Source organism: Mus musculus, chromosome 6, assembly GCF_000001635.26.
Source record: "Mus musculus strain C57BL/6J chromosome 6, GRCm38.p6 C57BL/6J".
Classification (NCBI taxonomy): Eukaryota; Metazoa; Chordata; class Mammalia; order Rodentia; family Muridae; genus Mus; species Mus musculus.
This window is the reverse complement of record NC_000072.6, coordinates 6,206,503-6,217,702: the sequence shown is the minus strand read 5'-3', so window position 1 is coordinate 6,217,702 and position 11,200 is coordinate 6,206,503. Positions and strand designations below refer to the sequence as shown.

General features: G+C 46.4%; 1 protein-coding gene across 5 annotated transcripts in view; it reads left to right on the top strand.

The window, feature by feature from the left end:
- Window positions 1-398: 398 nt before the first annotated feature.
- Slc25a13 (solute carrier family 25 (mitochondrial carrier, adenine nucleotide translocator), member 13) overlaps window positions 399-11,200 on the top strand; it is a 176,087-nt gene continuing 165,285 nt past the window's right edge. For 3 of the 5 annotated variants that reach the window (XM_030255494.1, XM_006505136.4, XM_006505137.4), the window contains exon 1: window positions 399-707. In XM_030255494.1, coding sequence (XP_030111354.1) covers window positions 693-707 — 15 coding nt within the window. In that variant the 5' untranslated portion in view covers window positions 399-692. The remainder of the gene's footprint in view (window positions 708-11,200) is intronic. The other 2 variants (NM_001177572.1, NM_015829.3) reach the window with 1 other exon arrangement.

Genomic DNA, 11,200 nt, shown 5'->3' with positions numbered 1-11,200 from the left:
CAAATGTGTGTTCTATACCATATTCAAGAGTTTATCAAGTTAGAGCCACAAAGGAGGCTAGTCACCTGCTTGTTATCTTTTCTTCTATTAGTCAATACTTCAGGGATTTCATGATGGCATTAAAGTGGGGTCCATCTTGAAGCAAAAACCAAGGTGAATCTGGCAAGAACCTGACCCAATGTGTGCATCTATGAGAGTATGTATGTCAACGTCCAGGTGTTGTGTGGTAACCACTCTTACTTGGCTCTCTCATGGACACTGACCTAGCCAGCCCTTGGCCTCAGCCCAAGCTGCAGCTTCAGCTCACCAAGTCCCCGGTCTTTTGAGACAGTGGCTTGCATTTCTCCCTTGCCCCCGGGGTATACACGACAATGGCTACTAAAGCTGGACAGCACAGTCTGAGTCACGTGTCCTGGCCCCTCAGTAGCTCCCATACTGAGGCCCTCCCTGGCTACAGGGCAGAGGCCTTTAGATCACGCGCGCCCGGGAGGCCCTGGCCGGGCCCAGCCAATGGGCTGACGGCACCCGCATGACCCGCGCCAGGAGGGCGTGGGGAAGCAGGCCAGGCGCGCACGCTGCCGGGCAGAATCACCGCCCCCACCTCTGCTCGGGACGGGAAGTGAGTCGCCGGGGTCCCCGGTGCAATCCAACCAGAGAGCAGGTCTCAAAGCCGCCTGTACCCCGGCCGAAGCATGGCGGCCGCCAAGGTAAGAACGGCGGGCCGGGGCGATCTGGAGCCCAGAGGGGTCCAGCCGGGGTAGTAGATGCGAGGTTCCACCTTGCAGCTGAGGGAGGAAGGGGCACAGGGGACTGCACTTGTGGCCGCGTGGGTACCGCGGCCCGATCGTGCTACAGAAACTTTGCCAGCCGGACACTCCCACTTGGTCTGGCCAGGAGCGGTGTCCCGCGGGACCGAGCCCTGGCCAGCAAGGAGGAGCGCGCGAATGGGGCCAGGTAGCCTGGGGCAGGGAAGAGCCCAGGGACACACAAACCCTTCTGCTACTTTGGGGTTCTCCTGCTTCTGACCCGACTGTTGTTGACCTGAGTTTCTCCTTCCAGGGGCCCCAACTGGGCCTGAAGCCTATCCTATTACATTTCAAGGGTTCCGCCCTCCCGCTGGTAGGGAAGTCACCTTGACTTCCGTTTTGGAAACTGGGAGACTTGGCCTGCGTCTGTGCGCAGCTAGCCCTGGACCCTTCCCCACCCCCACCCCCACCTCCCATCTTCCATCCTTCCCCTTTCTCTCTCCATCTGACAACACTTACAAGGCAGCCTCTGAGCCTCAGAGAGGCTTCTTTTTGAAAATGACAAAACAGATTGTGCTGGGAGCATGTCACTCCTGTGAAGTTCTACTTAAAAGGAATTCTGTGTAATGTGAATCGTTCACGAACCCAGGGAGAAGGCAGCTCTGACAGGTTGACCTTTCCTCTTTCACCGGTTCTTCAAACCTGCACACCATTTCAGCCTCTCTGGACTGCATTTCAACTTTTCTGGCAGAATACCATATTCAGTCCCAATCACTCGAGTCATTGGAATTTATTGCTTTTAATTTTAAGTTCACGAAGGCAGCCCTTTAATCAAGCCTATACAACTTCTTAGATCATTTTAAGTGCAGTGAACTTAAATATACCCAACATTTCAAACATTTGTCCTTAATCAAAACTCTGTGATAACCCTGAAGAGGAAAACATGGCCACCACATCATATTCTGATTTATTCAGGCAAACTAATCACATTTGCAATGGAAATTGTAAGCAGACAAATATATTTAAATAGTGTTCTATGACTAGTCTCTCCAGGCTCCCCAAATCCTCAGTTTTCTTGTTCCTAGACTCAGTGCCTTAAGTGGCCTTCCTTCCTCTGTAACCCTCAGGAGTGTGCACTGGGTGTATTTGCGCATGAGTCTGTGGATGGGCACTTTGATTTATTTCTGAAGCTACTTTAGTTCTTTCAAGCCAATAGCCCCTTTCTTTGCATTAACTTTGCATGATATAACGATTGGTATAAATCAGTTCTCTGGAGTAAATACCCACTCATCATTTATATACCTGTGTGGGAGTTTTGTCACTTGATTTACGTTACTTTAATTGGAGATGCAGTATTGATGGGCACTAAATTGAGACATATGCCTAGAAACAGAATAGAAGACTGGGCAGATACGAAGTAACAAGTGAAGAAGCAGGCTCAACTTTTTAGTTGCATTTTTTGTAATTGAGACACATCCTATCAGGGAGAGTTGGTTTTTATCCAAATCAGGAGGCCAAGGAAACTGAAACATTCCTGTCACCTTTACCCTTTGAAACCTGCCTTCTTTGTTATTTATTCACTGACAGTCACCTCTCTTCAGTTCGGATGGCTGACATATATAGATATAGAATACCTTCCAATAGGATATAACAAAACCAACTGTAAGTGGATGAGAAAGTCAGGATAAAGAGAAGGTAAGGAGAAGCTGGGCATTGTGGCACACAGGTTTAATCCCAGTGCATTGGAGGCAGGGGCCAGCTTGCTCTATAAAGTGAATTCCAGGATAGACACGAGCTGTTAAACTAAAAAACCCTGTCTTCAACAACAACAGCAACAACAAACAAATAACGAGAAAGTAAGATGAACTTAGATTAATAGAAACCAAACGTGTGCTTGGCACAGGTGACAGCATTGTCTAGCTGCCAAAACAAAGATAGACCAGTTGCTTGGAGAGACTTCACTTTGAACTGTTATCTGGGCAGTTACTCTCTATGTCTTTTGTCTTTTTTCTTTTTCTTTTTTTGGCTGAGTCTTACTAAGTAGCCTTGGCTGATCTGGAGTTTGCTGTGTATATCAGGGTGGCATGGAGATTCCATTGCCTCTTCTTCCCAAGGGCAGGGATAAAGAAATATGACCATACCAGGCTCAACTTTGTCCTTGTTTATGATATATCTGAACTGGATTCGAAAACCACTGAGAGCCACACACAAATCCACATCTGTGGATTCCATAAGACCATTTTTTTGTAATGTCTTTAATTATAGGTCAAGGACAGTATACTCAGTGTACAGTTAAAAGGTCCCAGGTGAAGGTGTTGTGGGTCCATCCTAGTCCAAGAATGAATGTGTCCCATTGAGCTGCATTTGCCTATCATTTTTATTGATCGCTTCTTCCAGCTTCCAGTTAGTTCTGCCCAATGCTGACTTAAAATCTGTGTGTCTTACTTTTTCCTTGGAGTGTAATAAGCCATGTTGACAGTTAGTTGAACACTGAGCGATAGACTGGAAAAATCTCAGCTAGGGGTAGAAATAACATACTTGTAAAGGATTTGAGGAGCTTGTGAGAAAGAAAAGCCCACCCCAGTGAAGTAGCACAAAACTGGCCTGTGAGCTTGGGAACCCAACAGATATGAGAGAATTCGATGTGTTCTATTTTGCTATAGTAAACCACTGGAATGTTTAAGTAGACAGACTGGAAAGATGTAGCCAGAGCAATTTACTGATCTTATCCTAATTCCTGGGTCTTTGTAGTGACTCAAATGTAATAATTTATTTCTTCTGTATCTTTCTATTTTGGCTTTCCCCATCAAATCACTGCCCAGCAGTAAAAGAGTTACTTTTTTTTTTTCTTCATGAAATAATGATCTGAATTAGCATGGTCGAGATTATCTCAGAAGCGTCTTTGGCACTGGTTAAGTTTCTGCATTAAGGATGATTGAATTAAACTACTTGAAACTGAAAACTTAGAAAATGCTCATTTAAGTTCAGCCCTAAGACTCAGGGATGCTCATGTGTAAATCCAGACATCAGTACATTGCTGGGTTTAAATTAGCCTCGGACTAAAGAAAATAATCTGATGATAAAATGCAAGCACCAATTTAGAAAAGTGAGTGCTCTGTCGGGGACCAGAGTTTATGTTGCTGATGTTGTCTTCTGTCTTAGGGTGTGTTGTTGCTGTGACAAGTCATTCAATTGGAATTGTGTGCTGTGATCTGACTACTTGTTACAAGTGATACTATCTATCCCCAATGTTAATACCAACTGGACCTCAGCTTCAGAACAACTAAACCTAAACAAACAAACCAACCAACCCCACAGTAGGAGCCCATTCCTCCTAATCTGAGGGAATCTGAGGGAAGACTTCTTATAAGTGTGACTACCTCCCAGAAGGAATGAATGGCAATTGGAAAGACACACACACACACACACACACACACACACACACACACACACACATACACACACACACACAGAGTCAGGAACAGCAAACCGGAAGCTGGATAATGAGAACACGTGCTACATTGGGAAATAGCATCGGCTTAAAAAAATAATGGCTATCAATAAGGAATGGCTGCTAGATACCAAGTTCCACTGCAAATGTGTTTTCCCTCTGTGAATGAGCCTGTCTTTTGAGTTAGATGTTAGTACTGCCATCCCTGCAGTAGATAAAGACTCAGAATCCCTGAGCTGTGCTGTGAGAGACCTAAGACCTACTAATTAGGAAGCTCGAAATCTGGCATTCCAATTCTGCCATGCTGGCTCCAGAGTGTGTCCTTGCTCTGTCTGCCTGCCATACTGTCTGTCCCTACTGCAGCAGAGTGTGTCCTTGCTCTGTCTGCCATACTGTCCCTACTGCAGCAGAGTGTGTCCTTGCTCTGTCTGCCTGCCATACTGTCTGTCCCTACTGCAGCAGAGTGTGTCCTTGCTCTGTCTGCCTGCCATACTGTCCCTACTGCAGCAGAGCATCTGGCAAGAGCACACTTGGGAGGCAGCAAGGGAGGACCGGAATGGCAGACTTAGAACTGGAGGTGGGAGCGATGACTCAGGAGAAGTCAGACTCCTCCCTGAAAATCAGACTTTCAATGAAGGATTGTTTACAGAGTGCATCCTGTGTGCCGGGTGGGTTTTGTCTTCATTTTACAGTTGGAGAAGAAAAAACAAACAACAAATAAACCACCTTACGTGGGTGAATTCTTCAGTTTTTCAGTTCATAAGAGAGCCAGCCTGGATTTTAAGTTTGCTGGTGGGTCTTCAGAACTGCTGCTAGATCTTTGGTAGTGCAGTAATAAAACAGACTGATCTTTGTGCTATGTAGGAAGGAAAGAATTGTTGGGTGCCACGGCTCAGGTAGCTGAGGATGACCTTGAACTCTATGCAGATCAGGATGACCTTGAGTTGATCAGCCCTCTCCCTACCAGACCCCCTCCAGGTGCTGAGATTACAACAAGCATTAGTCACCACATCCTGCATAAAGTGAGCTGTCATTAGGATGCCAGGACAGATTTTAAGAAAGCAGATTCCTCCGATGCCTTTCATGTTTGGCTTTTTAGAGTTTTCGAAATCATTAGGGATGGGTGTACCTTGAGATTTATGAAGTATAAGATCTTATTATTCCTGCCCTTGATCCTGCCTTCTACCAGATGAAGATATGAAGTCCCAGGAAAGTTTGCAGTTGATCTCAGTTAACTTGAACTCCTTTGCTCTTTAAGACTGTTCTTGGGCTCCCAGGCACTCTGAGAGCTGCCGATTCAGGGCTCCCACCCCCATTTCGGGACTGTTGACATCTGGTGTGTCCGACAGCCACTGTTCAAGTGGTCTGTCTTGTGATTCACTGTTGGCTTTGAGGACAAAGACAGAAGTAGTGAGACCCATAGGCCATGTAACTGGGAGGGAATGGTGTTCTAACTCAGAGGAGGGTCAGGTGGGGACACTTGATTCTTTTACAAAAAGTTTAATCTTGCTTGTGATTCCTGCTGCTTAGGTATCAAGGTCCTATAGTTTTATAATTACCTGAGAGTTTAGATTTTAGCACCCAGATCTCCTGGAAGCTCTTTGGATTCTTGTAATGTGTCAGTGGTTTTCTGTGGCCAGAATAGGTGCTCCCCCTATCCCCCGGGCTGGGGGTATCTGAACTTCTAGCCCCTTCACTTCCCTCATCCCGTTCTGGTACGTGAGGGTTCTAGTATTCCCTCATTAAGGGCCTACATGTCTTCAGGCACTGGTCCGCAGATAGAGGACTGGAGGGTAGGTGTCTTAGTTAGGGTTTCTGTTGCTGTAACCAAACACCATGACCATAAAATGAGTTGTGGGAGGAAGGTTCATTCGGCTTACACCTCACCACTGACTGAAATCAGGACAGGAACTCAAAAAGTCAGGAGCCTGGAGGCAGGAGCTGATGCAGAAGCCATGGAGGGGTGCTGCTTACTGGCTCTCTTCCCATGGCTTGCTCAGCCTGTTTTCCTTTGGAACCCAGGACTGCCAGCCCAGGGATGGCACCCACAGTGGGCTGAGCCTTCCCCCATTGAGCACTAATTGAGAAAATGCCTTACAGCTGGATTTCATTGAATGAAGCATTTCCTCAACTGAGGCTTCCTCCCCTCTGATGACTCTAGCTTGTGTCAAGTTGACACAAACCCAGCCAGTACGGTAGGTGAGGAGGGCAGTGTGTAGTATAATAAGAAAATCAGCTGGCGCGGTGTGTTTATGGACATTGAGGTTTTTTTTAGAAGATGTCAGAGGATCATTGACTTCCTTTCCCAGGGCCAACTCTTGGGCCTCTTGCCCAGGTGACCAGCTCTGCCACACTGAGCCATTTCTTTATCTTCCACTTTCTGTGAGGATTAGGCCCAATGAACTGTTTGCGCTGGCGCCTCCTGCTCGTTGTTTGCACGCCCCCCTGCTTCATGTATCCTTGGATTTAGGGTGGGCTTTAGGACTGAAGACTCTGGCCTGCTGGAGCTGTGGGTTGGTTCTATGTGGGGAGGAGGATGGACTTGTTGAAGTAGCTATGGAAACCTGCTAGTAGCTAAGCAGGTCTGTCCTTAGGACTTGTCCACCCAGACGCTTCCTGTGGCTCCAGCCAACTAACTCACTTAAGTGATCGCCTTAGCCACAGCCCTCTGCCGAGGCGGGAATTCCCCGATGCATGTGTGGCGCGTGGTCTGATGCTTCTGTTCATTGCTCTGCTTATTCAGTAGAGCAGTTTTGTGTTACCCAGGAATACTGTTGATGGCTGTCTTAGTTAGGGCTTTACTGCTGTGATCAGACACCATGACCAAGGCAACTCTTATAAGGACAACATTTAATTGGGGCTGGATTACAGGTTCAGAGGTTCAGTCCCTTATCATCAAGGTGGGAGTGTAGCCAGGTCCAGGCAGGCAGGGTGCAGGAGCCATACCTCCTAATACTGCCACTCCCTAGGCCAAGCATATAGAACCCATCACAATGGGAGAGTCAGATATTTCATGACATACTTACTGTTCATGCCAAGATAGTTCTTGTATAAGAGCTGTGTAGTACCATGGGTAAGGAAGCTGTGTAAGGGAGACTAACTTGAAGAGATGGGTGGTGCGTGTTCAGGAGTTATCAGGATTATACAGGATCGGGTTTGCCTGTTCTTAGTACTGGTCACTGTGTGAATGGAGCTGGTGGCATGGTAGCATTTCTGCAGAGAACTGGCTAGCTCCCGAGTTGACTTTCCTTAAGTAGGAAGAAGCTACCAGGGCCCTTCTTCGACAATCCTTATTCAGTGACTAGAAAGTTGGAGAACCCACTTCTGCTACTGGAATTTGGACATTGATCTCTCTGGGTACTCTGTACCACCCTATGGGAAACAGGGGACCATTCATGGCTGAGTCAGTCCCATGGCATGCAGCATGTGAGTTCATTTTGGAAATCATGATGTTTAATAGGAATATCAAAACATGTCTGTTGGAGCCTGTGGGGCATTCTACGTAACTGTAAACAACGGGACGGGTACCTGAGCCATACAGGAGCTTTACTGAAACTTACCGTAGAGGCTGAAACATGGCTGCCTTAGTGGCGTGCCCACGTGGTCCACTTGGGCAGCCTTGCTACTGAAATTCCCATGGTGCCCATCCAGAGCGCAGGCAGACACATTTCCTCAGATGCTTGCCTTGGGCCCTTGTTACAGGTGCAGCGCATGGAGCTAGGCCCCAGGTCTGTGGCGTCTGCATCTGCACTTTACTGAGATCCCAGGAAATCCTGTCCCCGTGGAAGTTTGAATGGTATGCATACGGAGTGCTCATTACCATGTAGTTAAAGGCCTTTCTTTAATAAGGACGCAACAACTTTGGACTCGTTGTTAGTCCAACCTTTTGCAGAACTAAATACACAGTGTCGAAATCCTGTATACATTTATGGTCTTTGCTTTGAGTATCTTCCCTTGGGGCCCAGGAGTTATTTTGTAGCACATCTCAGGGGGATTATTTAAGGGTGCTATGTAAGGGTTGTGCTTTTTGTCCATGTCTTCACTTCTTCTCCTGCCTGTTGATTTTTGACATTCTCTCCAGTGCTCACAGGTGAACTAAGTCCCCATTCCATTCGCAGTGTTAGCTGTTTGGTGTCCGGGACACCACTAAAGACTGAGGTGCACGTTTTACAGATCAAAGCAGGCCTGGCCTCCAGGTTCTCTCAGCATCCTTCAGTCTCTACCTGGCCCCAATCCTGAACTATCCAGGCTAAGAGCTTGGCTGTATTTTCACCAGAGGCTCCCCCTATATAATCTAGACAGTTTGGTCTCTATCCCTTTCTACCTCTCTCTCTCTCTCTGCACACATGCTAATTTTTCCTCTCTTCTCCACTCCTCTCTCCCTATCTTCCCTTGGCGACTTCCCTGGCCTTCTTCCTTGATGCCAGTGAATTTGCCTTCTCAATAAACCTGGATTACATATGATCTAATCTGGCTTGGATTGGCTCATTTCCCTATTGAAGAAGTTATTTATCACTAGCCTCAGGTGAGCCCATGTTTTGTAGATTTAGTGGCAAACTCTCAGACTTGATGTCTCTTCTCACTCTCTCTACTTCTCCCTTGTGGGTGTCTCTCCAGATTCCCTGACTGTGGTAGGAGGTTGGTGTCTCCTGGGCTCTGCCTCTCCTCCCTTTAGTGCCTGTTATCTGCCTTTCAAAGAGTGGCCATCCATGCCTGTGGAGCTGAGCTCCAGCCTGTACTATTCAATATTTGCTGTAAAACTCAATTTGGGGACCTCAGAGATATTTCAAACTTTGCTCAGCTAGAACTTCTCTGGTTCCTCCAAGAAGTTTTTTTTTTTCCTAAGGTCAGACCTTTAGACAAAAGCCAACATTCTCAGGGGCCTGAAGCAAGTTCCTACTTGCTAAAGAAGGGAGTCACTCTTCTTATCTCTGGCTAGAGGAACACTTGGCTCTCAATTAACAAATGACTGTGGTGACTTGTCAGTGTCAGTGCTGATGTCTGTCTCCTGTTGTTTCTCTTTGCTTCCCGAGAGATAGCCTTGACAGTGTGAAATGAACTTTTTAACCCGTGGAGCAGCGATTTTGGTTTCTGCCTCCCATTCTCGTTCAGACCTGAGTACATCTTCTTGGTGTTCCTTGCTTTCTGCCTGCTGTCTCGTTTCTTTTCGGGGAGCTCTGGGAGGCTATCTGCAGGCATTTGTCTGTGTCGGTTAAACCCATGTCCTATCCTGGAGTGGGATGTCCTTTTCCATCAAGTCATTATTTTTTCTTAGTTACACAGTCACCGTGGCTTCCATGCTGCCTTTGTGTCCCTTTCCACAGCTCCCAGAGTAATCCTCAGAGATTGGTTCATGCTGCCATGATGGTAACAACAGTGTATCCACAGGCACAGCACTTAACAGCTTGAAAACTGCATTCCGAAGTATATGGAGCTGGCACCCACTGTTTGCCAGCCCTGTTCCAAGTGCTGTTTGTTTGGAGTGGGGGGAGGGACACTTGGCTTAGCTTGTTTTCATGATGACCTTAGAGCCTAGGGAAAGCAAAGACACAAGCTCCAGTGTTTGATCTTTCCATTCATCCTGCAACAAACAGGGAAGGCACCGCTAATGTCATTTGGCAGGTCAGAGAGTTGAGTCCCTGAAAGATGATGTGAAAGTGATGTCTCTGCTATATCACCTCCATAACACTTAGAAGAGTGAGGCACATCAATAAACACTATAAATCATGTAACTTAATCCACACAGTAGGCATAGGTTCTGCTGTTATTATCTCTATTCAGATAATAGGGGGAAACTTATATGGTACAGAAGAGTTAAATTTCATAAGGTAGAAATTATCCTCTCTAGGGTCACACAGCTTGTAAATGGCTGAGTCATGGTTGGAACACAGGCAGCTTGACTCTAGAGCTGACGCTATCTGTGGTAGTTTGCATATGCTTGACCCTGGGAGTGGTACTATTTGGAGGTGTGGCCTTGTTGGAGTAGTTGTGGCCTTATTGGAGGAAGTGTGTCACTGTAGGCATGGGCTCTAAGACCTTCATTTTAGCTTCCTGGAAGTCAGTCTTCTCCTAGCTGCCTTTGGAACAAGAGGTGGAACTCAGCTCCTCCAGTCCCATGTCTGCAATGCTTCCACCTTGATGATAATGCACTAAAATGAACCTCTGAACCTGTAAGCCAGCCCCAATTAAATGTTGTCCTTAATAAGAGTTGCCTTGGTCATGGAGTCTCTTCACAGCAGTAAAACCCTAACTAAGACATCATCCATTCATCCATCCATCCATCCTTCATCTTTATTTTGAGACAAGGTCCTTTTACATACGCCTGGCTGTCCTGAAACTCACTATATAGAACAGTCTGGTCTTTAGGTTTTGGAGATTGCCTGCCTCTGCCTTTGCAGAGCTGGAATCAAGAAAGATGCTTCCCTCCAGCTTTCCTGGGAGAGAGCCAATGGCAGTTTGGAATGAACCTTTTCCTTTTTAACCCATACAGCAGCTATTTTGGTTTCCTTACTGTGCCGTTTTCATTCAGAATTGACTCTGTCTTCAGAGTTGTATTTTTGTTTGTTTTGATTACTCACTGTAGTTTATAGATAGTCTTTCAAGTTTTGTCAATCTTTAGGTTATCCCTTCTTTATTTGTTTCTTTGATATTTATTTTTTGAGGGAAATTTTATTATTTTTCCCCGCACTTACCCATAACTTCTAGTTTACTGACTACAGGCATCCCTTTCATGCTTCTTATTCTTGATGTTTTCTGACAGCAACCGTTCAAAAAACTTGATCAAATTAGGGTCCTGCGTTTAGTTTTGCCTAGCGTGCTAGATGATACCAAGTGCTCCCCGCCGAGTGCTGGGCCTCCCCTGGCCTATGGTTCTTGGCTGCTTGTTTAGGTTATGTTTGATGAGTGGGTTCAGATATTGCGATCCAGGTTCATCTGCAGTTTGTTAATGGCTGATTACTAAACTTTAATATTAACTCCATGCTCAGCAAGGAGTGTGAAAGGC